Genomic DNA, 25,437 nt, shown 5'->3' with positions numbered 1-25,437 from the left:
GACTAATAGACAATCACCTAACTTTCCTAAATCAAGCCAATTACAAATTTGGAAACCCTACTTCTTTTAACCTCGATTCTTTTTTCTTGAACTTCACTCATAAGTAACATTTTTTTTACTACTAGTTTACTTATAAAAGTAAAATTGAAGGTTGTATTAACTAACTAGGAACTTTTAAGGTGAAGTCTTTTCGTCTTTGGCTTTTTTCTAAGTGAAAAAATAAAATAAAATTAGGAGTTTAGGGAACCCTCTCTTCATCAGGCTATTCTAATTTTAGGTTTGCTCGCCAAATTGAGATTCAAGCTTAAGGTTTATTCATGGCTGTAAAGTGTTAATCGTAGGGTAACCTATAATTAGCTAGGTATTGACTGGCTAGTAAAAGCCGACCTAACTTTTGTTCTTGGTTCATTTGTTTAATAACACGAATTAGGTGGGCCTGTCCAAAATTTAAAGACCCATAGAGCGATTGAATTGGGAAGGTCATATCGATATTTTTCACTTAGTTAACAAGCATCATTAGCTTGATTAATATTTAAGTGTCACGTAACATTACGCTTAATTAGGAACGAATGAAGTAAGTATCCTGGTAAAAGTCAATGGTAAATGGTTGTCGGAAAAAGCCGTCGAACAAAAAGAAGCTATAGTGGGGCGTAATATAATCTACTATCATATTTCTTTGGCCATCAATATTATGATTCAAAAGACAATTAAAGATAAAAAAAAAAAAAAAAAAAACCTAGTTCCTACAGAGTAATGGATGGTAAATGTACTTATTCCTATCACAGCATTAATGAGTAACTTTGTAGCTCCTCTTTGGAGATTTTCAGGCATTCCAGCCTGATTTGGTCTCTGATTTCACGTTGTATGTATATTCATTCGATTCCGTAAAGTTATATCACGAGATTTGTCTACGTCCGACTCAGCATTCCGGCATTTTCGAGCTCCTTTAGAGTGAGCAAGAGCATTGAGCAAAATTGATCACTGAAACCCAGAATTTGGATTGAGAAGAATGATTATATGCAAAGAGCACCCAAGTCAGGTGGTCCTCCATTGGAACTCAATGACAGAACATTTCTCGCAAGCCCTGCTTTCCTTCCTTGTTTCTTTTCCTTATTAGACTTTCTTGATTCAACCGTTTGGGTCCTGAAACAATGAAAGTGTTCGTATCAGAAATATTCCTATTTGAGCAAAATGTAAACTGTAAATCAATGTACATAGTCAAGAAGCATACACTATGGACTTGGGAGAGGGTTTTGTTCCACAACAAGCTTTGTGTTTCTTTTTTGATCCACATGGACATGTTTTGTTTCTAGGGATCTTCTGCATTTGCATAAAAAAGAACATTAAGCGACCCCCACAGAGGCATGAAAATAAATAAATAAAGGGTTTCTATTTCGTGTTGAATGACAAACCTCCTGGACACCTTTGTTGGTATTACTACGTTGTTGCCGATTGGAAATCTTGTTTACTGGCTTTACTTCATGTTCCTCGGAATTGCAGTTTTCATTTTCACCTGAAACTAGGTTACAGAAACAAAGTTTGTTGCACATCAGAGAAAAATGTACCACTTAATCAGATATTTACTGTTCATCTGTATAGATGTTAATACAATATGCAAATACAATATTTCACACCCAAGCCACATTGAAATAAATAGGTTGGCAGGTTTTCAAAATCCAATCCATTACCATGAGATATGTCAACATGACATGGGAGAGATTCATGTTCTGTCGAGTGTACTTGGGTTTCATGATGTTCTACTAGGTGTTCTTCTGATCCTTTTTCTGCTATCAGATACTCTATGGCAGTATCAACATCACCATCCACTAGTAGTAAAACCTGAAATAAATATTCACTCGAGTAATTATAAAAACATCATCCTAATGAGAAACTAAGGAGCAAAGAGAAATGAAGCCCACATCGGACGACGCAAATAAGTTAATACCTGTTCGACTTTTTCGGCATCTTCACAACCACTCCCAGACATGACCATTTTAATAGATCTTTCATCAGTATTATCTCTTCCATCTCCCTTCTTACACTTGCCCACCGGAGCTTTTGTTTGATCAGATTTGACAGAAAGATCAGCATCAGCCTTTCACAAACTAGAATTTATCAGACTATTGCTATCAACTAAGATTTAATTTAGTTAAATAACCGGGCACAGTTTTTGTGGTAAATAATTATCAGAAGAAATTTCAAAAGGAAACCTTGATTAATATTGGCTGTGCAGCCCCTACACAAGGATCTTCCTTTGACCTTACACTATTGTAATGCTCCTCGTCATGGTATGATCTGTGTAAAGAGAAACAAAATTGAGAGCTAAGTAGGAAATATACGAGTAACAATCAACTAATTTAAAAGAAAATCAATTACGAGAACACCATAGACTACTAACAAATGGATCATCCGAGCTCCACGTTGATCGAAATTCCGAATGTACCATCGAGGTGACAAGTGCTGAACCATGTAAAGCAATAACACACATAAGTACAACATAGAGGAGAACGAGACTAAAATAATTAGATGCATTAAAAAAAAAATAGAATGAGAGAGGTAAATAAATTCTCACTCGGTGAATACATATGTTACAGCTGGTGACAAGAGAAGCAGCCTGCAGCTCCATATGTCCAGCCCATGTTCCATCCTTTTCCATATTATTGCAATAATCATCAAATGGGACTTCGTCTTCAATAAAGGGCTCAAACATTTCACGATTCTTCTGTTAAATAATGCTCCAATATCAGATATTCATGTGTAAGACAGATGATCGATCACATGTATGCACATTTGCTCATTCAAAAAGCAATGATATTCTTCATAAAACATCACTGTAAGCGGTCATTTGAGTAAGACAGAAATAGCAATGTCATGCAACAAGATTACCATACATTCCATCAAATTGTGTTCTGCCATTGACATATATGGAAAACATGTATTTCAAATCAAATTGTCAAATACAGAACTTCACAGAGAAGTTAACCAATTTATGAGACAACAACTAAGATACTGAGAATTGTAATGGCCAAAGATTAAAATGTCCACGTACCACAATATATTGTACCACCATGTTGCGATACTTTCCATGCTCCTCTTCATTACCTTCCAGCTGATCGGCAAGAGCCCTGCAAGATTTAAAAACAGAGAGAATTAAAACAAAACTTACCACTATGAGTAGGGAACATACTGATACGAGTTTTTGAATCGTTCTTTTCTTCAAATAAAAATCATCCATATACATGACAATGAAGAGTCCCGTCACTATGGCATACTCATAAGCTGAAGTCTAAAGAAAACACAGACCTGAAGAAACAATTACCATCAGCTGCCACTTGGACAATTTTAAGCCCAAATACATCGAGTTGAGCTCGGAATTGAGTCATATCAACATGTTTTCCTTTCTTTTTAATCTGCATAACAAAGGAAATTCACCATAGTGTTATTTACAGGATCTAGTTGGCACATTCCTAGAAAAACAGCAACTTAGAATATTGAATAAGATTGTTTATGCTTGTTTAGAACACCATGTAAAGGAAAAGCAAAGTTACATTATCTAAAACCAAAATCTACATTGTGCAACAAGAATGTAATCATAAAAGACTTGACTAGCAGCTCCCGCCAGAATAATCATACCAAAACCGTTCATAATTTCAACTACAATAACTTTTTAACTGTGTCAATCTTTCCCCACTGGACAAGTTAACGGCATATCAGCTCGAAGTCTCAAACACTTTGCAATAGACTTCAATTCATATTACAAAAACAAAAAAAACTACAGTACGAATTATGGCAATCCGAACCCGATTGATTAAAAAAGCCATGATCGGACAACCAAACGACTACAGCTACTGAAAATTAATCAAAAGAACATGTTCAAAAAAAGAGAGGACGAAGTACCTGAGTCTGTTTCTTGGGTTTTGTCTTTTGATGCTTAGTTTTAACCATTGTTTGATTCTAACTTAATGGTTTCGTTTTGCTTTTATTTGAGCTTCTACTACTACTTCTTCTTCTTCTCCAAGTTCCAGGCAGCGTTTCGCTTGTTTCCTCGAGAACTGTCTTGTCGTGTCGAGTGCGTAGGAGGTGGTGTTGCTGGAGCAATTAAATGGGCTTAAAAGGCCCAATTTGTATAAAATAATCTTTTAATCAAAACATCTTAATGGGCTCTTATATCGGGCCTTGTTATTTTCATTTTTAACAGAGTCCTTCATTAATTATCGCCTTTCGTATGAAATTGATCCCGTGTCCATTTTTTATAGAGCACAACTTGTTTATTTGTTAGCTTGTCGTTCGATTTATTATGTAAATAAGAAAAAAGCAAGAAATATATGATAGTGTAGGAAAATATCCCATTCAGTCACGCTGTTAATAGGGACAGCACAGTCATGACAATAATAGGATATTTCCTTTTGAACCCTTTTTTTTTGTTTTTGTTTTGTCCTACATTAATAGTATATGTCACGCCACACAAGACCTAAAGAAAATACTCCATCCATCTCAAAATACATAATATTTTAATTAATATGATATAATATTTTTAAGCTTTTAAAAATTAAGCAAAACATCATGTATAACAAAAAAATATTTTATTTGGCAAAAACACCGTCATTATACCCAACTAATTACACCATGTCTCATTAATCAAAACATCATGTATTTTGAGACGAATTAGTAATAATTATGATATTTTACGCAATCTAAGTAGCGCATAACGAGAATTTTAAAGAAGAGTTGAGAAATTCTCAAATTAAATTTTTTATTATCTTTTATTATTTCAAAGATAATCAAATAATATAACATAAATTGTTTAAATAGTTCGTGTAGACATCAAAATTTTGATGATCTATTTAGATATGGGCACATGAAAAATCGTATGAAAAGTTTAAAAAATAAAATATGACTATCATAATTAAATGATTTTGATGAAGCCGATTATCTTTTAAGCGATGTGAAATGATCCATGTTGGAGCTAGGTTTCAAGTTCCATTTGTAGGAGCTAAGTTCCAAGTTCCATCCATAAGGAGTTAAGTTTCAAGTTCCATCCATAAGAACTACGCTACATGTTGTGCCGTCATATATAAGAACTATGCTTTTGATATGACCCATCATGTATGAAGTGCTATGTTTAAGACATGGCTCGTTCATTTTCGGTTCAAATGGTAAACCCAACTTTCTTGGGCTCTATAATAAACATGCGCGGAAAAGAGGACATGGGCTAAAGATCGTCTAGGATGACTAAATTGAAGATGGGCTAGTATAGCTAAGTAAAGTAGAATGGCGGTGCTCACGTTCTCACTCGGAAGACTTCATATTTGTTTTAGATGACAAAATTAGAATTCTACTTAAAAGATAGTTCAACTATAAGAGTCAAGATAGAATTGAAGTTTTAGTCGTAGGAGGACTTAAATAAAGCAAGAATCATGATAGAGAATCAACTCTAAGGAAGGCTTCTTATTAACCGAGAAGAATTATATTCCTACATGGACGAGAACTCTCTCAACTACTATAAATAAGGGTATCAACCTTCCCATTTAGAATACACATTCAAAGTAATAAAACTCTTTATAAATTTCAAGGTAAGAAAAGTTCTCTCGGTGGAGCAAGCCTATTGTCAAGCCACCTCTCGTCACTTACCACAATAGTCGGTGGTAAACTTTGTCTTTGCCAATCTTATCTTTGTCATGTATATTATTGTCTTGTTGCTTTATTTGTTTGTCATTGTCACGTGCCATTGTTTAAATTTGTTTTGTTAATTGTTAATCAGAGGATTTTCTAGAAATTGTTACCCTAAATCGTTTGATTCATTAAGAAATTAATAAAGTCAAAATTTTCTTTTATCTTATTTTATCCGAATTCTATGCTTTGATACTCGTATTTTTCGTGGTTTACAGATTGGCACGTCCGATGGGATAGTTCTACCTCTCACCTCTCGATTAACGAAACTCAAACTCAATGGCACCACCAAAGAAATCCTCAAGTCGCGGAGGAAAAGCTTCTACCAAGACCAAGGTTTCAATACTCGCCGACCCCGTTGGCGATGAAACTCCCAAGTTTAAGAAGAGCTCGGTCATGTATGCATCAGAAGGTCACATTCTGACCCTTGGACCTGTTTATGGGCCAAAAGGAGCTCTTAAGGGAGTTAAGTTCGTCCTAGTTCTCAGTCATGGCTATCCAACTAAGAGCTTGGTGAAAGATGGGGAAAACTCATTGTTTTCTTCGACTGAGCATGATTTAACTGACGGAGTGAGGGACGCTGAGTCCGTTATCCCTACTTCTCGCCGGAAGGAAGCTGATGGTTCTCTCGACCGTCCGAAAGATAACATAATGCCACTAGATGGCAAGGAAGCAAACCAATCGCTTGGAGGAGACGGGAATATCTTTCCCGTCAACTTGGAGGAAAGTTTTGTCACATGTAAGTCTCCTTCTGATGCAGGAACTCATGCTAAGGAGGACTTACCCTCTTTAGGAGGAACGAAGCAGCTCATGGAGGAAGTAGATCCATTGACTAGCCTACCATTAGTCGAGCAAGAGAAGATTCAAAGTGACCAACATGGACATCTAGCTCAACCAACCTAAGTGGAGAAAGAAAACCCCTTCCCTAAGGAGACTACACATGGCCAAGATGAAAAGTTGGATGATTAAAGGGAGATTCCGATTACTAAGGGTAACATCATTGCTCATCATGGAGGATAGTCAGCTCCGGAGGATATGAGTCAACCAAGGAGGAAAGTGCTGAAGAAAGCTATGAAGATGAAAACAACTCTTTGGAAGGGGAAGATGAAAGCGAGCCGGATATGCCCCCATTGGAAGCTCCTTACGGGCGTGTACCGTACGCTGATCTCTCGGATACATTCCAAGTTGTACATGTAATGATGACCGGGGTTTCTTTGGCAGATCAAATCAAAGCCATGCAAATCCACTTGGAATCTAGCATAGACACACTCATGAAGGGCATGGAAGAAAGGTTGATGAAGACACTCAATGACAAGATCAACTCTGTTGCTCTTGGAGTTGAAGCGGTACTAGATGCACATAGGTCTGCCTCCTTGCCCTAAGTAAGTGTTCCACCACCAGTCAATGTTCCCATGAACAATTAGTCGATTCACACCGCCGCTACCTCATCAAGCATAGTGGCCGCTCCTACTCCAACTGATCTAAATGCTTTAAGGGACATGGTGGACCAAATTTTGCAAAGTAGAGAAAATCAAACTTCGAGGCAAACATTAGGGTACAAGAAGCCATACACTGCTATGATTGACTCTATAGCCTTCTCGGCTAATTATCAGCCTCCTAAGTTCAATCAATTAGATGGAAAGGGACAACTAGACCAACACAGCGCACATTTTGTTGAAACATGAAATAATGCCAGCACTTGGGGTGATTCCTTTATCAAGCAATGTGTTCGTTATCTTAGAGGAAGTGCCTTTAATTGGTACATAAAGCTAAAGCCGATATCTATTGATTCATGGGATCAGATGCAATCTGCATTCCTTTAAAACTTTTACAGCATCAAAATGATGGTCTCCAAGGTAGAGCTCGCTGGAGTTAAGCAATGGAATGCAGAAATGGCCTTAGAATATGTCCAACGATGGAAAACTTTGATCTTGGATTGTGAAGAGCCGGTGACTGAGTTGAAAGCTGTGGAGATGTGCAAGAAAGGATGAGATATAATATCAGACACCTCCTTCAACTTCTCCAATTTCGATCCTTCCAAGAGCTTATTACTACAACACATAACACAAAAACTTCTTAAGTTGAAGAAGATCAAATGGTGGATGATGGAGCTAAGGAGGGAACGTCACAAAATAATAAAGTGAAGAAGTATACTCCAAGTCCAAAGGTTGAATCGAAGCAATCCATGGCTACTACATGTTTTCCCATTTGAGCGTCTCCTAGACTAGCCATGTCATCCATACCACCACCTGCTCAGTTCAACATAAGACCCTTCAATCAAAGAGGATGTAACGGAAGAGGATTCCAAGCAAGGGGTTCCAAGGAACAATTTGAAGAATGGATGAACAAAGTCTACTCTTTTCCGGAGGAAGATGTAGAGGGAATGTTAAAAGATTGTCTTGAGGGAAATCTCATCCAACTTCCCGAACCAAAAAGACCCGAAGAAGTTGGGAAAGAAAAGATAGGTAGGCCATATTGCAAGTATCATTGTTTCTTAGGTCACCCTACTAGCAAGTGCTGCATACTTAAGGATATAATTGAGGCCCTCATAGATAATGGAGATTTCATAATAGATAAACAACCGGTGTCCTCAAATTACATCTCATTTGTTGATGATAGTCCCAGAGCCAAGACCATAATGATTCAATTTGGTACATGTGAGTCGATGGAGGTCCAAGTTCCACTTCCATTTGAGTATACAATTGCTGATGTTGTATCTTCCTCACCAGAACCACAAAAAGAAGCCTTGGTTGAATCTCAACCTCTTGCTTCTCTTGAGAAAGAACATGATGATGGTGACTAGATCTTAGTCACTCATAAAAGACACAAGAATCGTCGTTCGAGCAAAGCTACTGCCTTGGCTAAGCCAACACCGTCTCGAGTGAAGGTATTGAAAGTCAAAGTACATACTCCTAGCATCTTAGAGCATGCAAAATTTGAATCAATGAGTCCTTCGCATCATCATTCGTCCACCACAGTTAGCCTTTACGAGTTTATGCCTAATGCATGGAAATCAAGTCATCCTCTAGAGGATGAAGAGCTCTAATGTGCTATCAATGATCAGTTGGGACATGCTAAGAAAATTTTAGAGGTTAAGCCAACAACAACTTTAGGAAAAGGAGGGCTCTATGACACGAGTTCAACTTAAGAGGCATTTTAGCTGAGCTCACCCTTATGATGGACCTCCGATAAAGAAGCAGTGTTATGATTTTGATGATGAATTGAATCCTCACCAAGCAGAAGAAGATGATCAACGACTCCAAGAGAGAACGAGGTGACTACAACAGGTTCATCACTTATGTTGTCAAGTACAAGAAGATCAGGAGATTTCTAAGGAGGAGTCGAAAGAAGAGCAAGAGATTTTTAAGGAAGAATCTAAGAATTCTAAGCAGGAGATTACCATCGATTCTCTATAATGTGAAGAGGTCTTTGAGGAGATACCTAATCAAAAGATAACCTTTACCGACAAGGATATGCAGATCAAGCAACTCCATAACCGACCTCTCTATCTGGTTCGTTTTATTCGGGAGCATAGAGTTTAAAAAATCTTTGTTGCTGGTGGGTCAGCTGTAAACATCATGCCTTTACATATGGTTGAAGAGTTAAGTGTGCCCATTGATGAGATAAAGAGAGGTTATTTGAAATTTCGAGTTTCAACCACCACGCACAAAGGGTAGTTAGGAGGATAATTCTAAAACTTCTTATTGAAGACATGCACTCTAGAGCGGAATTTCAAGTGATCGACATAGACACTACTTATAATGTTCTACTTGAGAAAGAATGGATCCATGAGTATGGTGTTGTCCCATCCATCTTGCATCAATGTATTAAGTATTAGGATGGTAATGAAGAGAAAACTATCAAGGCTGACCCTAATCCATTCACCTTAGCTGAAGCATTCTCCTCCGATGCTATGTACTACAACTTTAGGATGTATGAGATGATAAAGCATCTGGACCTTAGACAAGCTCAAGCTATTCAAGAAAGTCTATCCTCCAAGATTGAGATTCAACAAGCATCAAATGCTAGCTTAAAGAATGACATCATGGAGAAGGCTTCACAAGAATCTTCCTCGACCAAACCACGCCAAAAATATAGGCTAGCCAAAGTGGGAAATCAACCAAAAGAAAAGAAGAAGAATTTTGTAAGGTTGACTCTCCCGCTTGAAATGAAATTTGGTGCACTTGAAACCGCAAGGAAGGTGTATGCTAGCTCCATCAAAATCAAAATTTCCAAGGTAGAAAACTCCTTCCCCAATGGGTTATTGGTTTTGATCCTAATGCATATAAACACTTAGCGAAGGCAAGTCATGATGTGGGAATTATAGTTGTTGTATCAGATGAAGGTCGACCATGGAAGGAAGGTAATTCTCAACAATCTAAAGAAGGGCAAGGATTCATGCCACAAGCACATCCTACCACTCGAAAAGCGACAAAATTTGTGGTGGCATCCCAAGACGAGTCTATACCTAAGGCTTCATCCAACCATATTTCGATAGTGGGGGATCAATCAAAGCCTACTCAGCCAATTGAGCCGGAGAGAATATTGGCCTTCCAACGTCTTGGGAAAAAGGTATATCTTGCTCAACCAACCGAGCCGGAAAAAAATCAGCCTTCCAACATCTAGTGAAAATGATACGACCACGCTTAATGAAACCTATCTTGGTCTCTAGTCTTCCACCTTCAAAGCTTGACTGCAAGTTAGATTTTGAACGTCTTGAGTTCCCAATTTCACGAAAGGGAATGAGAGAAGTTCAAAGATTGTTGGCTAAATATCATCTTCGGGTCAATGCCCATTCTAAAGTGAGGAAAAGTGAGAATACTCATCATCGAAAGCAGAAGGCAAGAAGGGCCAAGGTAGTCACAACCAAGCGGGAGCAATGGATCATCTCTACAGCCTTCCCACTTGTTGCAAAATTCAAGCCTGCTCCGGAAGATAACACAAAGGTGGAGGAAGAAATGGATCAACTTCAAGAGACATGTGTAGTAGGAGTTAACCACATATCTATTGTCAATGATGGGAAGGAACCAAGTAAGCATGATGCACTGCACCCTCGATTGATGAGAAGGAAGAACCAACAAAGCCAGAGATAGATCCAGAAGAGGCACCTCCAGCCTTTGAGGAAGGGAACAAGCTTGCGATGGATCCCTTGAAGGAGGTTAACCTCGAAACTCCAGATGATCCTTGTCATATATTTACAAGAAGAAGTTTAAGTCTTGAGGAGGAAGTTGATTATATAAATATTCTAAAATAATATATAGATATGTTAGCTTAGTAATATAAAGAAATGCCCGGCCTAAATCCGAAGGTAGCCGTCCATAATCTCTCGCTCTAAAAAAGGAGTTAGACCAATTAAACAAGCTCAAAGACGCTTCCATCCGGAGCTTATCCCCATGATCAAAGCAGAAGTAGACAAGCTCGTCGAGGCAGGTTTTATAAGAGAGGTTAAGTATCCTACTTGGATCTCTAACATCGTCCCGGTAAAGAAGAAGAATGGTCAAATCCGAGTGTGTGTGGACTTTAGAGACCTGAACTTGGCATGCCTAAAAGATGATTTTCTACTCTCCATTATTGAAACCATGGTAGGTGCTACAAGAGGGCATGGAATTTTATCATTCATGGATGAAACATCTGGGTATAATCAGATTTTCATGGCACCAAATGATCAAGAGCTAACTGCTTTTCGGATGCCCAAGGGGATTTATTGCTATGTGGTCAGGCCTTTTGCATTGAAGAATGCAGGGGCCATCTACCACAGGGCCATCTAGAAGATCATTGATGACATCCTTCACCACAAGGTAGAATGCTATGTGGATGACTTGGTGGTAAAGTTCAAGAAAAGAGAACAACACTTAGATGATCTACGCGTAGTCTTTCAAATGCTACGAAAATATAACCTTCTGATCAGCCCATTAAAATGTGCATTTAGGGTGACCGCGGGAAAATTCTTAGGCTTTTTGATTCGTCATAGAGGAATCGAAATCGATCAATCCAAGATTGACTCCATCATCAATATGCCCGTACCTCGTAATATTCATGAGCTCAAAAGTCTACAAGGGAAGTTTGCTTATATCAGGTGTTTCATCTCTAATTTAACCTGGAGGTGTCGACCATTCCATCAGCTTATGAAGAAGAATACACCATTTGTTTGGAATGAAGAATGTGATAAGACTTTTTCAAGGATTAAAGGATTATCTCCTCAACCCTCCAGTACTTCAAGCACCTGTTCAAGGTCGACCTCTTATCCTTTATCTAGCAGCTAAGGAGGCTTCTATCAGAGTCTTACTTGCTAAAAAAATAACCACAAAAAGGAGTGTGCACTTTATAACTTAAGTAGGACGATGAATGGGCATGAGCTACGTTACTCTCCTATTGAAAAGATTTATCTTGCCCTCATGTTGGCTATCAAGAAGCTTAGGCATTACATGCATGCACAACCTATTCGCCTAATCTCAAGGGCTGATCCGATCAAGTATATATTAATTCAACCCGTTCTATCTGGACACCTAGCCTAGTAGGCTCTTCTAATTTAATAATTTGAAATTATATTTGTTCCACAAAGAGCCAGCAAGGGACAAGCAGTAGCGGACTTTCTTGCCGACCATCCCATCCCGGATGATTGGGTTCTTTCGGATGATCTGCGTGATAAGGATGTGTCTTATTTGTCCGTCTCTCAAGATTGGTGTATGCTCTTTGATGGGGCTGCCCGGAAGGATGGTGCCGGTGTAGGTGTCGTATTCGTGTCACCAGAAGATGATGTTGCTCCATTCTCATTTATCCTAAGCAGGAATTTCTCTAACAACATGGCTGAATATCAAGCACTAATTCTTGGGTTGGAAGCAGTAGTCGACATGAAGCTTCATCACTTAAGGGTTTTTGGTGATTCTCTCCTTATCATCAATCAAGTTCTTGGGATCTATGAGGTGAGGAAGGAAGAGTTAGAGCCTTACTGTCAATATGCACAAGTACTTATGGGGTGGTTTCTTTCTATCACCCTTGAGCACATTCTAAGGATAAAAAATCAACAAGCAGATGCTCTTACTAATCTAGCATCAACACTCACCTTTCCTGAGCGAGCAATAAAAATAGAGGTTCGTAAGGTATGGATAGTTCCTTCCCTCTTCCCTTTTGATAAAGACATAGTGAATGAAGCACTTTGAAGGAAGCCAACCACTAAAACCCTAATGGCTGAATGGTGGTTAGGGATGAAGACGAATCGTCTGTCGAATATGAACAAGAGGCATCTCAGCAAGAGGAGGAAATGGAAGATTGGAGGATATCTCTTATCGACTATTTAGAGCATGGAAAACTTCCAATTGATCCCAAGAAGGTGGACATCCGAAGACATGCACCGAGATTCATATATTATAAAGGTCCTTTGTATAGACGATCATTTGAAGGGGTTTGGCAACAATGTCTTAGGATAGAAGAAGCCGACAAAGCAATGGAGGAAGCTCATGATAGAGTACATGGTTCTCATCAATCAGGTCCTAAGTTACATTTTCAAATCAAGAGGGATGGAATACTATTGGCCCACCATGGTGAGTGATTGTATGTGTTATGCAAAGAGATGTCATGAATGTCAGATACATGCAAACTTTATTCACCAACCTCCAGAACTTCTTCATCCGACGATGGCATCTTGGCCATTCGATGCTTGGGGGTTAGATGTGGTCGGACCAATGACCAAATCATCCGGAGGACATCAATATATCTGGGCTGCTACATATTACTTTTCCAAGTAGGCGCAAGCCATCCCATGAAAGGAAGTAAAGAAGGAGACGGTAGTTGATTTTAACAAGACTCATATTATTCATCGCTACGGTATTCCACGATACATCGTCAAGGACAACGGGAGGAACTTTAGCAATAAAACCATGGACAAATTTTGTGTCGATTTTGGCTTTCGCCAACATAAATCGACAATGTATAATGTGCCAACAAATGGCCTTGCTGAAGCATTCAACAAAATCTTATGCAACCTCTTGAAGAAAATTGCCAACTCTTCCAAAAAGAATCAACATGACAAGTTGGGCGAAGCCCTCTGGGCCTATCGGACAACATACAAAATGCCGACTCAAGCAACTCCATATTCTCTCATCTACGGCATGGAGGCAGTCTTACCATTAGAACAACAAAGCCCTTCTTAGGATTGCTTTGCAGGAAGGATTAACAGAGGAGGAAAATCACAAGTTAAGACTCCAAGAACTTGAAGCGCTAGATGAAAAACGACTCGACGCCTAGCAACGACTAGAATGTTATCAGGCTCGGATCCCCAAAGATTTTAACAAGAAAGTGCGTCGAAGATCTTTCCAAGTGGGAGATCTTGTCCTAGCAATAAGAAGACCCATCATTCTCACTATGAAGGTGGGAGACAAGTTTACATCTAAATGGGATGGACCCTATGTTGTCCAAGAAGTCTATACCAATGGAGCTTGTAGAATCATTGGTGAAGATCGTGTGCGAGTCGGTCCCATAAACAACAAGTACCTCAAGCCCTATCATCCTTGAGGAGCTTTTACTCCTCCACACCCTCAGCTAAGGCTTGGGGCATTTCGAACTACGTAATGACATGATTTCCCAAAAGGGATATATAGGCAGTTTAGTAATAAGTTCATTCACTTCCCCTTTATAACTCCATCCTTTATCTTTACTCTCTCGGCTAAGGTTGGGGGCATCCCGAACTACGTGATGACTTGATTTCTCAAAAGGGATACGTAGCCAGTTTAGTAATAAGTTTATTCACATCATCATCACAACCCCATCTTTGTCTTATTGATACATGAGTCTATGTATACCACAAATAAAATTACATGCAGGAACGCCCTATATACGTCACTACAAAATTGACATAATCGTCACCATAAGCCAAAAACCCCTATAGTGACGCCAAAAGTACCTGCCACAACACTTAAAAAGCGTCACCTCAACCAACGTAGCGGTTGGTATATACATGTTGCTATAAGGGCATGTATGCTGACGGTTAGCTAACCGTCATCAGAATGTAGCTAAGGTGACGCAAACTATTCGTCACTGTAAGGTGTCGTCAGAAAATTGAGTTTGGTCAAGGGTGACGCTTACATCAAAGATAAAGTGACGGTTTAAATTGTTAGCAAAGCAACGTGATAAACGTCACTGTATTTATTGTGTAGTGTCACGCTTGTTCAAAAGATATCCGTTGCCATAGATGTCTGTTTTAATGACGTTTGTTGCCAAGTTAACCGTGAATATATGTATTGAAAAGCCTTTGCTTGTTCGAAACATAACCGTCACTATATGTTAATTATACCTACGATTTTTCTTAAAAAACCGTCACAATAGATTGTAACAATAGTTACGCTAGTTCATAAATTAAGCGATGCCAAATGGATTGGTTGTAACTACGTTTTGAATATTCATAATCTGTCACCCTAACCCTTTGTAATCGCTACAATTACCCTCAAAATTAATCGTCACTATACAATAAATAAACCCAAAATTAATTTTCAAAAATATAATTTTCAATTTTGATACCTATTAATAAAATAAATATGATTAGAAATTATAGGATTAAACTGAAATTTAGAGTAAAACAAAAAAATTTAATGTATTTTAATAAATTAGATGCAAATTATAAAAGTACTAAATAATTACATAAAGTAACAATTTGTTTAAAATTAACTATAAAATTAATGATTCTTGGATTCCATCTACTCTTCGAATATCTGTAATCATGCTTCTAATTCTTCATTTTTCTCCTTTACCCTCTCCATCTCAACAAGAAAAATTGTTTCATTGGCAATAATTGAACTTGATCGTGATTTGTGAATGATCTTTATCTCGACTTGATCCCACAATTTTCTTTGGAAGACTTCCCATGAGTCTTGGTGGACATCTCTTGTCTTTCCCCTTAGTTCTAGCATAGCCATCACCGTCTCCCTCCCATGGTCTATTTGCATTAGTAGGTGTTCTTTTCTTATGAATCAATGTTGGTTTCTTTCCCTTTTGTGCCATGTCCTGCCAAACATAGTATAAAGTAAATAACAGAATCCTACAAAAATGACAAATTAAAAGAAAAAAATTCAAAGAAATTGTGCATTGGTTTTGTTCTCTAAATAACATGACCGAAAATGGAATTGAGGTAGATAAACTAACATAGACAACCTAATATAAACAAATTTCAGGTATTTCAATAATACTTTCTCTCTGTACAATGTACCATAGTTTAAACGAATCGAGCCTTACAGTAAACAAATTACTAGACACACTAGTAACATGCATATAGATAGGACTACTCATCTGTCAAAATTCAAGAGCTTTGTTAAATACAATAATCACTTAGCCGTAAAACAGTGCACACAACATCTGCAGCATACTTTAGAGCAAAATACCTGAACAAATGAAACCCAGAAAATATTTAAACAACTATACTTGCTACTTAAAAGTGGAATGCAGAGGTTCAGTTTGTAAAGTCTCAGTGCAACAATATAAGAAGTATGAGAAGATACACAGCAGAGTTGGAAATTTAATACAGTGTATGTATAAGCACTTACTTTGTTACGTAGAGGTCCCAGATATTCAAAGGGGAGATGTCCTTACAGGCACCTTCTTCCAAGTCAATGCCAACTTTGCTATTTCCTGCCGAATGTTCAGCATACATAGAGGATATGATTTCCATATCATTCAGTCTAGCATTTTCATCCAAGGTCTTAGGTACCATCTTAAAACTCTCAACAAATTTCGCGATTGCGTACTGATCCAGCCTATGACACAGATTCTCTGTCAATAGCTTCCATAGAAAGATTCAAACTGAAGAAGAATTTCATGTTTTTCAAAATGTTCTAGACATAGTTTGTGAAATAAGAACATGAATGAAATCAAAATACCCTGTTTCTTTAAATGAAACTTCTTTCAAGTCTCCTGGCCAATTCAATTTCCGTGGGTGCAGCTCCAGGTACAATACGGATGTACCTGCACATTGCCTCCCCAGAAAATGATAATTAATCATAGTTAAAATTTGAACATCAGATTCAAAAGTGATAGATTCTTTACAATCAATAATATCATTTTACATTGCTCAAACCTCTTCAATACATGGTTAGAAAAGTCACCTTATCATCTATCGCTCTTTCAAGGTCATCTAAATGCTATCAGTACTTCCTCATAAGAGTACAGTGGACACAGAATTCCAACCTTCTTCATTTCTCACGACAGTGACCTATAAAGTATGAGGTATGGATCATTATTCAATAATAGATACTCATTGCAGGATTTAAAAAAATTCTAGTAAAACTCGATGCATGGAGTACTTAATTAATTAAGCAGAAAATTTAAACTAGCGTTACATTTTTTATATTTATACTTCATAGATATATTGTTTAGCAATTAGAAGAGGACTTGCATACAGTTTTATGATGAAACTTTAAAAATAGAGAGATAATGGTGGGTGACTGGGTGGAGAGGAAAATCTAATCATTTTCAGGGACTAGTGGATCAACTAGTTATAAAAAGAGATAAAATACTACTACTATTATTTTATCTTCTTCTTTCTGCACCACGACATTTTCATGAGACAATAATAATCAATTTCTTTGCATTGCGAAGGGAAATTGGATACTCGATATCAAAATTACAAATTGTGCTTCTCTTTTTGTTGTTAAACGCAAATCAATCTATACTTCTGAATCGATGTTGGTATGAGAAGAGATAGAATCAATCTGTATATCCAATAGTTACGTTTAGTTCAACAAAAGGTAACAAAAGAAAAAATTATGTATGCATCAGGGAACAATAAGTAATGGGTGGTCTTGTCTTTTAACATACCAGTTGATCGGATAAGATTTCGAGTCTTTCAATCACTCTTAAGAACTCCGAACTAAACTGAGAAATTAACAATGAAGAAATTGTTTAAATACCATACAAAACTCAAAATCTCCAAAATCTGGAAAACTAAAAATCTCAAAATTCCAGATTCATAGTCAAAGGAATTTACATCCAAGTCCAATTAAAAGAGTAAAGAAAGAAAAGAGCTTCTTGTGGAGTCGGTTGAGACTTCAGAGTTTAGAGAGCTGCAGCGTAACCTAGAGTTTGGATACGTGTTTTGATTGAATTATATGGAAAAGCACAAGTTTTTTTTCTTTTTTTGACAAGAGCAGCAAACGAATTTTCATGTGGAGGGAAAATGGATTAAAAAGAAGTTTTTAGTATGCCGCCCAAATTTTTATTTTTATTTTGAAATTGAATTGAAATACGCACTGAGCGTCTGAGCCAAAGGCTTGATTTTGAATTGAATTCTTCTTTTTTTTTTTTTCTTCTTCTTTTAAATCCATTTTGATACAACTACTATGAGTATAATTATAAATTAATTTTGTACAAATTAAGAATACTAACACAGAATTTCTATAGTCGTCAATATCCAAATATACAAAAATAAATACTCCAATATAACATAGTTAATTTTTAGAAATTATAAAATAAAATATAAATAATATGAACAAATTTATTTAAACGCAACTTGAAGATAATAATTTAGTTTGACACAACCTGTTTATCATGATTTTTATCTGTAGTCTTCGGAATACAAGTCAATCAAATTGTATATTATAAACATATATAAATAAATAAGTCATATAATTTATCTCTTTAATTTCTCTAATCATTTATTGTATTAAATGGTTCATCTTCAAGTCAAATGTATCTCGATTCTTAGTTTCCATTCACTTTTTCTATTTTTATCGATGTAAAATATTTTTCTAGTTATAGATATAAAAAATGGATCAATGTGTAGGATTATCATTGGTGTGATTAAATTAGAAAAATTCACGAATTCATACCAAAAGCATATTTCTTGTATACTTGGTTGAAATCAGTTAATTCAATCACACCTAAACAATGTGCTATAGTTAATTGAACCAATATTTGCTCGTTTGGATTTAAATTACACAATCGAGTTGCAACAAGTTGTTTCTTTACGCAATTCATAATCAAATCAACAAGACTAATAAGATTGAATGGAATCAATGTTTTATTGTCTGATTAAATCGAACCAATTTTTGATTAACCAAACGACACTGATCGGACCGTTAATAATAAAACTAATAACGATTGCCATTCCAATATAAAAAGACTAAAATCAATTGGACCGTAAAGTCAGAAAACCTCTGCTCTAATTCCATAACACTCCCGTCTATTATTCTGACGAATTATACTCCCTCCGAATACAAATAAATAATATTTTTGGTGTTTTTTTTGTCATTAAATATTGACGTTTTGGAAATATTAATGTATTTTTTATATTTCTATTCCTCCATTAACTTTACACCACATACATTAATAATTTAATTGAGAAAGAAAAATGATATAATCGTAAAGTAATGATAATTTATATATTGGAGTTTATGATATTGGTATGCGTAAAAAGTTCAAAAGTGTCAACTTTTCAAATTAGAGATAGTATCATGTAAATAATTTCTTTTTTTCCTTTATTCTTTTGGACTACACAAATATCTCAAACAATTCAAAAAATTATCTCTTTAAAGAATCGATCCATTGACCTCCAAAATAAGAGCCCATCCGATATCCATTTAGACCAACAAACCCTGATTATGTTATATAAATAATTAATTAAATTATAATATATATAATATGTTTGACAATATTTTAATCTAAGTCTTAATTTTTGTTTTGTTTTCAAAGTTAATCGAGTATTGACAATATATGTTTGGCAATCCTTTAATTCTGTAAATTAATTAAGATGATGCTATAAATATGTGTTCTCACAAATCTGTATTTATTGACGCCATATTTAAGGCGACGGTTATGGACAATAAAGCGTCACTATAATTTTTTAAATATGCCAAACGTTTAATTATTTCGTCATCCTATATTTTTTATTTTCAAAAAAAATTTTGCATTTCACATATAGCAATGATTAATATTAAGCGTTATTATAAAGTCACATCTCTAGTGACGATTGTATATAAACATCATTATACAATAAAATTTATAGCAACGCTTGATATCTGTCACTCTAGAGTGAGCATTTAGCAACATCATGTCAAAAAGCGTCACTAAATATATTTTTGTTTGTAGTGGTACATGGCGAAAATCGGAAAAAAGGCGCTATCTAGGTAGAGCCAACTTACAATGAAAAATAAAAATAATTTTGTAAGGAAATCTGGCACCAAAAAAAAATCGAAAATCTTTCATGAGTCTACACGAATGCAAAATCGAGGAAGGGCTAACTCGTATCATGAGGAATCTTGCAACTCCTGAATAAGAGTTTAAATTAATCAAAACCTCTCGAGTATGAGGGTAAAGTGCTTATGTCTCCATACTTTGTGCTTGGGGGCATCTCATTGAACTACGTGATGACTTGATTCCTTTGCAAAAAGGATACTGTGACGCTCGCATTTCGACCCCTCTCATGGGTTCCTAGTGTGGGGCCTGTTGGTACCTTCTATCGTCTGCGGAATCTGGGCCCTAGCCATGCCTCCTAACCTGGACCTATCTAACCTGGAAAAAACATTTTATTTTGTAGAAATTCCGTAAGCTATAATGCTTAGTGAGGTTTTATATTGAAAATATTTTATGAAATATTTTTAATGATTAAATTACTTTGTCTTTAGAATTCGTCATAAACATCTTTTAGGAATCTTTAAACTTCGTCAGTGAAAAACATTAGGATAACTACTATGGGGTACTCACTGTAATATCCTAAATCTCGGCACCCGTCACCATGGGCGCAATAAAAACTCCAGCTAGATAAACTAGGGAGTCGTACCCTCTGATCAGACCGTCAACATGAGGTCACAAGGACCAAGTACTCTATATGGATTGGGTCGCCACAAAATCAACCGAATCCTCTATATGGATTGGGTTGCCACAAAGTCGACCGAATCCTCTATTAATAAAACATTTTAATGGGGTTCGCTTCTATATAATATGTATAATAAAGCACATATTTCTTTTAATTTCGTCTTTAAGGAGTAAAGAAAACTTTGCTTATAGGTCTTTGAAAGTGTCTCTCCAGTTTTCAAAAGTATAATACGTATCTATGCCATATATTTAAATAAAACTTAAAGCAGCAAGATAATCGGAAACTACGACATAGTAATATATATATTTCATAAAGCATCAACATATTCTTCGTAATTAAAATGAAAGTAACACTCACCTTAATAGCTCCTCGATTCGTTCCGTCCGATTAACGCAGAAATTTATCGACCTTTGAAATTCCGACCACTAGCTTTCTCGACGGCCTTTGTTCGGAATGGTTCACCAGCGTTCTGGGATCTTCTGGTGTGCAAACTCGGAACAAACTAGTTCAAAATTTTCCGGCCCGAATTCAACTCGGCGTCGACTCAGTGGGTAAACGGATTTTGATCGGTATACCTCCCTCTTCGAAAATGTTTCTTTATGCCTCTAGTATAACATATATTAATTTGGAAATTTGCTGAAATTTTCGGATTTTGGACATAATTGAATTTGACCATTTTTAATATTTAGACAGATAATCTTCCGTAGGCTTGCTACGGAAGTTAATTTGGAACTGTGTTTTTATGTACTTGAAACTGTAAATTGGCTTATTGAAAATTTAAAATAATTGTTGATTGCTTGTTACTTATGAAGAAGAATGAATGATACGGAGGAGTATATATTGAATGCTGATGGTGATGATCATAATTTAGAGCGGAAGACATGAATGAGGTGGGTAGTGTTAGGTGAGTGTCGGTAGTGTAATCCAAGAATAGTGAAATGCATAATGCATTACTAAATTTCAGTAGAGTAGGAAAATATTTAGAAAAAGAAAAGAAAGAAATGTGTGGCGTTGAAATGTGTCGGCACCGGTAGTAATTAATTAACCTATCTGCTCTATCACAAAACACATGTAAAATACCAGACATTGCGAGTATTATACCCGATATTCGATGTAGGTAAAAATACCTAAATCAATTATCGTAAATAAAATTTTTAAATGTCTATTTCTCTCGATAAATACTACGCGAAAAAAAAAATCGACGCGGCTTCGCATTATTTATTTATAATCAAAATCGATTTAAGTTACGGGCGTTACAGATACGTAAGCAATTCTGTGTTCATACTGAATTTAGTCACACAACCATCAAACCCCATTTGTCCTAGCTGGATCCCTGAATAGAGAGAATTTTTGAAGACTATTTGTTCAGTCTTAAGCTTTGAAGGATATACTATTTGAATAAGCTGGAGGCATATATTCTAATAGATAAACATCCATGATGAAGGTAAGTCTATGCCTATAAAAGCTTGTGTTCCATCCAATTTTCGTTTACGGAGTCATGTTAATCAAAATTGGAACTTTTAAAAGGGACGAGTCGATAAAGATTGGATCTTCTTGAAAGGGACAAGAGGTTGGAACTTTTAAAAGGGACGAGTCGATAGAGGTTGGAACTTTTGAAAGGGACGAGTGAATAAAGGTTGGAACTTTTGAAAGGGACGAGTCGTCGATAGAGGTTGGAACTTCTTGAAAGGGATGAGTTGATAGAGGTTGGAACTTCAAGAAAGTGACGAGTCATAGAGGTTAGAACTTCAAGAAAGTGACGAGTCGATAGAGGTTAGAACTTCAAGAAAAGGATGAGTCAATAGAGGTTAGAACTGTTGAAAGGGACGAGCCGATAGAGGTTGGAACTTTTAAAAGGGACGAATTGATAGAGGTTAGAACTTTTGAAAGGGACGAGTTAATAGAAGATAGCCATGCATTGAAAGATATAGCGTTTGCTAAAAGATCCGTGATAAAGGCCATGCATTATAAAAAAGGCATATTTCCAGGCTCACTATCAAAGGAGATATGTCATAAAGAAAAAATCACAACCTAAAGTTTGGCTGTACCTAGAAAGTCATTCAAATTACAAAGACATAATCCATAAGGGTTATAAGACATATTAGGGTTTGAGAAATAAAAGTTCATAAAACACCAACAAAACATGAGAGAAAATTCATTCTTCCCTGACTGGCAGATTGTTCTCTTGGCATTGCCCTGGTAATCTGTCAACTGGAACTGGTTCCTCTGGAGTAACAAGAAACCATGATTCATCAAAATTCAAATGTGGTTGTCACTTATATTTGTTCGAAAACTCCTTCAAACCACAAAACTTCATCACCTATTGAAATTTCTTAATAAGTGTACTACAACCTTCTTACAGGATAGCTCAATTGACGAAGCAAGACGTGCCCTTAGGAAGTCTAGCATATCATTCACTCCTTTGGCACGATGACTAAGAAGAGGAAGTCATAATAATGGAAAAGAAGGATCTTAGCTGTTCAGGGAGAGCTTCCGCTTTATGCTTTCATAATTTTGTTTCCCTAGCATATTTGTCTCGTTCTTTGTTTGCTTGAGCTAGTACTGTTTTGAGTTCAAACACGGTTTGGAGATTCTCTTTTCTCATTGCTTCTTTTAATGCTTCTAGCTTAGACTCAAATTGAAGTTTCTCTTGCTTCATCTCTTCTATTGTTGCTTCAGGCTAGACATCTCATCCACATTTTTCTTCTCCATCTCATCCATCTTGAGTTTCCAAGAATCATTAGTCTTTGATATGGCAGCATATTTTTTGGTTTTCAATTGATCAATAGAACGTTCCATATCGAGATTTAAATCATCTATCCTCAAGTGCAAAGAATTCGACCCGCCTCGTTATTTCTTCATCCTTTTTGTAGTTTCCTTAATTGTTTACTTCCCAATCAATTTGATGGAGGCAGATACATCTTTTATTATTCCTTTCTCCAAAGCTGTGAGTTTCTAAAAATGATGAAGAAAAGAGAAGAGACATGTCATTATAGAATTATAACATTCTATAAATAAATGAAAGTATATATGTATATGAATCAAGATAGAATGTGCTACCTTGTCAAAGAAAGGAACTATTAAAGGCGAAGGAGGAACATGGCCTTTGAATTTTGGTGGTAGAAGTCTAGTAGAGCTAGATGGCTAAACTGAGGTGGCTTGGGAAGGAGAAAGGTCAGAAAAGAGATCTATAATTGGTCAAGTCTTTAAAGTCTATGTCAAATGGAGCTTTTATATCAGATTGAGTATTTGCAGGAGTAGGAGAGCTCGCCGGAATGCTTAGTGCGTTAGAGAGATAAGAGAGCTGCTACTTGGGGGAAGCTAGGTTTACCAAAAGATGGGATGCCATGGGCGATCATATATTTATAACAAAGAATAAGAAGTTAGCTTATAAGATCAATCAAAGTAAAGTTGTAAGAATTCAAAAGCTTTCAGTAGAGAGTATTATTTACCTTTATTTGCCAAAGCTGTTGAGGGGTTATTAGGACTTGATAGGGCAGGACAGGTTTTCGGCCTTACCACCAACTGCTTCAGCATCGTCATTTCTGGCCAGTGAGTCGTCGACATCAACAATGAGAATTGAAGGATTAGGATCTAGAGAGATGTGTAAGAAGGGAGAAGTTATCAAAAGCAAGATGGAATTATGTGTGTGAAGGACAGAGAGTTGAAAATGATCAAAAATAGGATGGAATTATGTGTAAAGGACGGAGAGTTTGCAAATGCATACTTCTATAAATATTGACGAAAAGACCATCATAATAGTGAATATGGCCACTACGAGAAGGGTTTTGAGAATCAAGTCCGAATGGATCTAAAATATATACTCATGAGAAGAGGTTTCACACAAACATAAAGAAAGAAAGATAGAGAAACTAAAAGAAGATATTTTTTACCTCCCGAGGTTTCATGGGTGATAATTCCAGGAGTAGATTGGATAAGTTGATTATTGTCTTCAATTATATCAGTATTATGCTCATCGATTTCATCATCAGTGGACTCTTCCGAATCAGAATCTACGTCTCCTATACTAGATGATGTAATAGATTCTTCATTATATGAAGGCACAATAGGTCTTCCATCTAAAAGTAAAGTAAGACAGTGAAATAGAATTATGCTTAGAAAGAGGATATAATAATTTCTTCAAGCCTTATATAGCCTAACATAATTAATAAACGGTTTTGATGGCATATTTACTTTGATCATTTTGTCTCTTTCCCTCTGGCTGTTTGTTTATTAAAGAGAAGAGGATTCACCTAAAGGAATGGAATAATTTCAGCTAAACGAGTTTATATGCGGGATAAAAAAAGTTATACACGTACGAATACTTATAGAAGATTAACATCCCTCATCTATATTCCTTTTATTAGTGCTATGGGTTGTTCGTGGCAAGACAACTTCCTTTGGAGGAGTCTTCTTGGTTCCTAAAGAACTTAAATAAGTCAGTAAAGTTTACTAAAATAATTACGCTTAGTTGAGGGTTTAGGAGCAATTATGGTGCCATCAGCTTGTATCGTCGCTCCTCTTTGGTCTATGGCGGGTAGGAATGTTATCTAAGAATGAAAAGAAATGGTGAAATAATATGTATATTAACAAAAAGAAAAAAAAAGAGGAACAAGAGAACAACATATGTATATCAAATGAAATCTACAAAATCTTACCGAGCTTTGGGATAGTCCATTCGCCCTCTTTATCAACAACTAAATGATCTTAGCGATCATCCACATATTTGGAAGGATAGAAGACATATGATGTTAGCGGGTATTATGGACATGATCATGGATATTCAATAGAGAATATTCCTATTCATTATATATATAAATAGGATGAAATCTGTATAAATGTGTATATAACATCTCCATAATTCAAGGAGGTAACATAGCAAATATTGACTTTATAAGGATGTAAATGTAAACATGGAGGGATATATGATTGATATATATCAGTTTTCTTTGTGAGATTTTATCTCAATT

The 25,437-nt window shown here is 36.3% G+C and overlaps 2 protein-coding genes across 2 annotated transcripts; one reads left to right on the top strand and one right to left on the bottom strand.

Annotated features, from left to right (window-relative positions):
- Positions 1-1,013: 1,013 nt before the first annotated feature.
- On the bottom strand, positions 1,014-3,945 carry LOC139883933 (OVARIAN TUMOR DOMAIN-containing deubiquitinating enzyme 7-like). Its single transcript, XM_071868027.1, has 11 exons — positions 3,898-3,945; positions 3,304-3,410; positions 3,050-3,125; positions 2,573-2,722; positions 2,399-2,460; positions 2,211-2,295; positions 1,946-2,095; positions 1,635-1,839; positions 1,413-1,519; positions 1,232-1,320; positions 1,014-1,143 (listed from the first exon to the last, which is right to left on the bottom strand). Exons 1-11 carry the CDS (start codon positions 3,943-3,945, stop codon positions 1,014-1,016), a joined length of 1,209 nt encoding a protein of 402 aa, XP_071724128.1.
- An 8,066-nt stretch (positions 3,946-12,011) lies between these two features.
- On the top strand, positions 12,012-12,830 carry LOC139883932 (uncharacterized). Its single transcript, XM_071868026.1, has 2 exons — positions 12,012-12,142; positions 12,233-12,830. The coding sequence occupies exons 1-2, from the start codon at positions 12,012-12,014 to the stop codon at positions 12,828-12,830; spliced, it is 729 nt and encodes a 242-aa protein (XP_071724127.1).
- Positions 12,831-25,437: the final 12,607 nt, after the last annotated feature.

The sequence above is a fragment of the Rutidosis leptorrhynchoides genome, unplaced genomic scaffold, assembly GCF_046630445.1.
Source record: "Rutidosis leptorrhynchoides isolate AG116_Rl617_1_P2 unplaced genomic scaffold, CSIRO_AGI_Rlap_v1 contig476, whole genome shotgun sequence".
In the NCBI taxonomy this organism is placed as follows: Eukaryota; Viridiplantae; Streptophyta; class Magnoliopsida; order Asterales; family Asteraceae; genus Rutidosis; species Rutidosis leptorrhynchoides.
The sequence above is the reverse complement of the archived record's forward strand: the minus strand, read 5'-3'. Positions and strand labels throughout refer to the sequence as shown.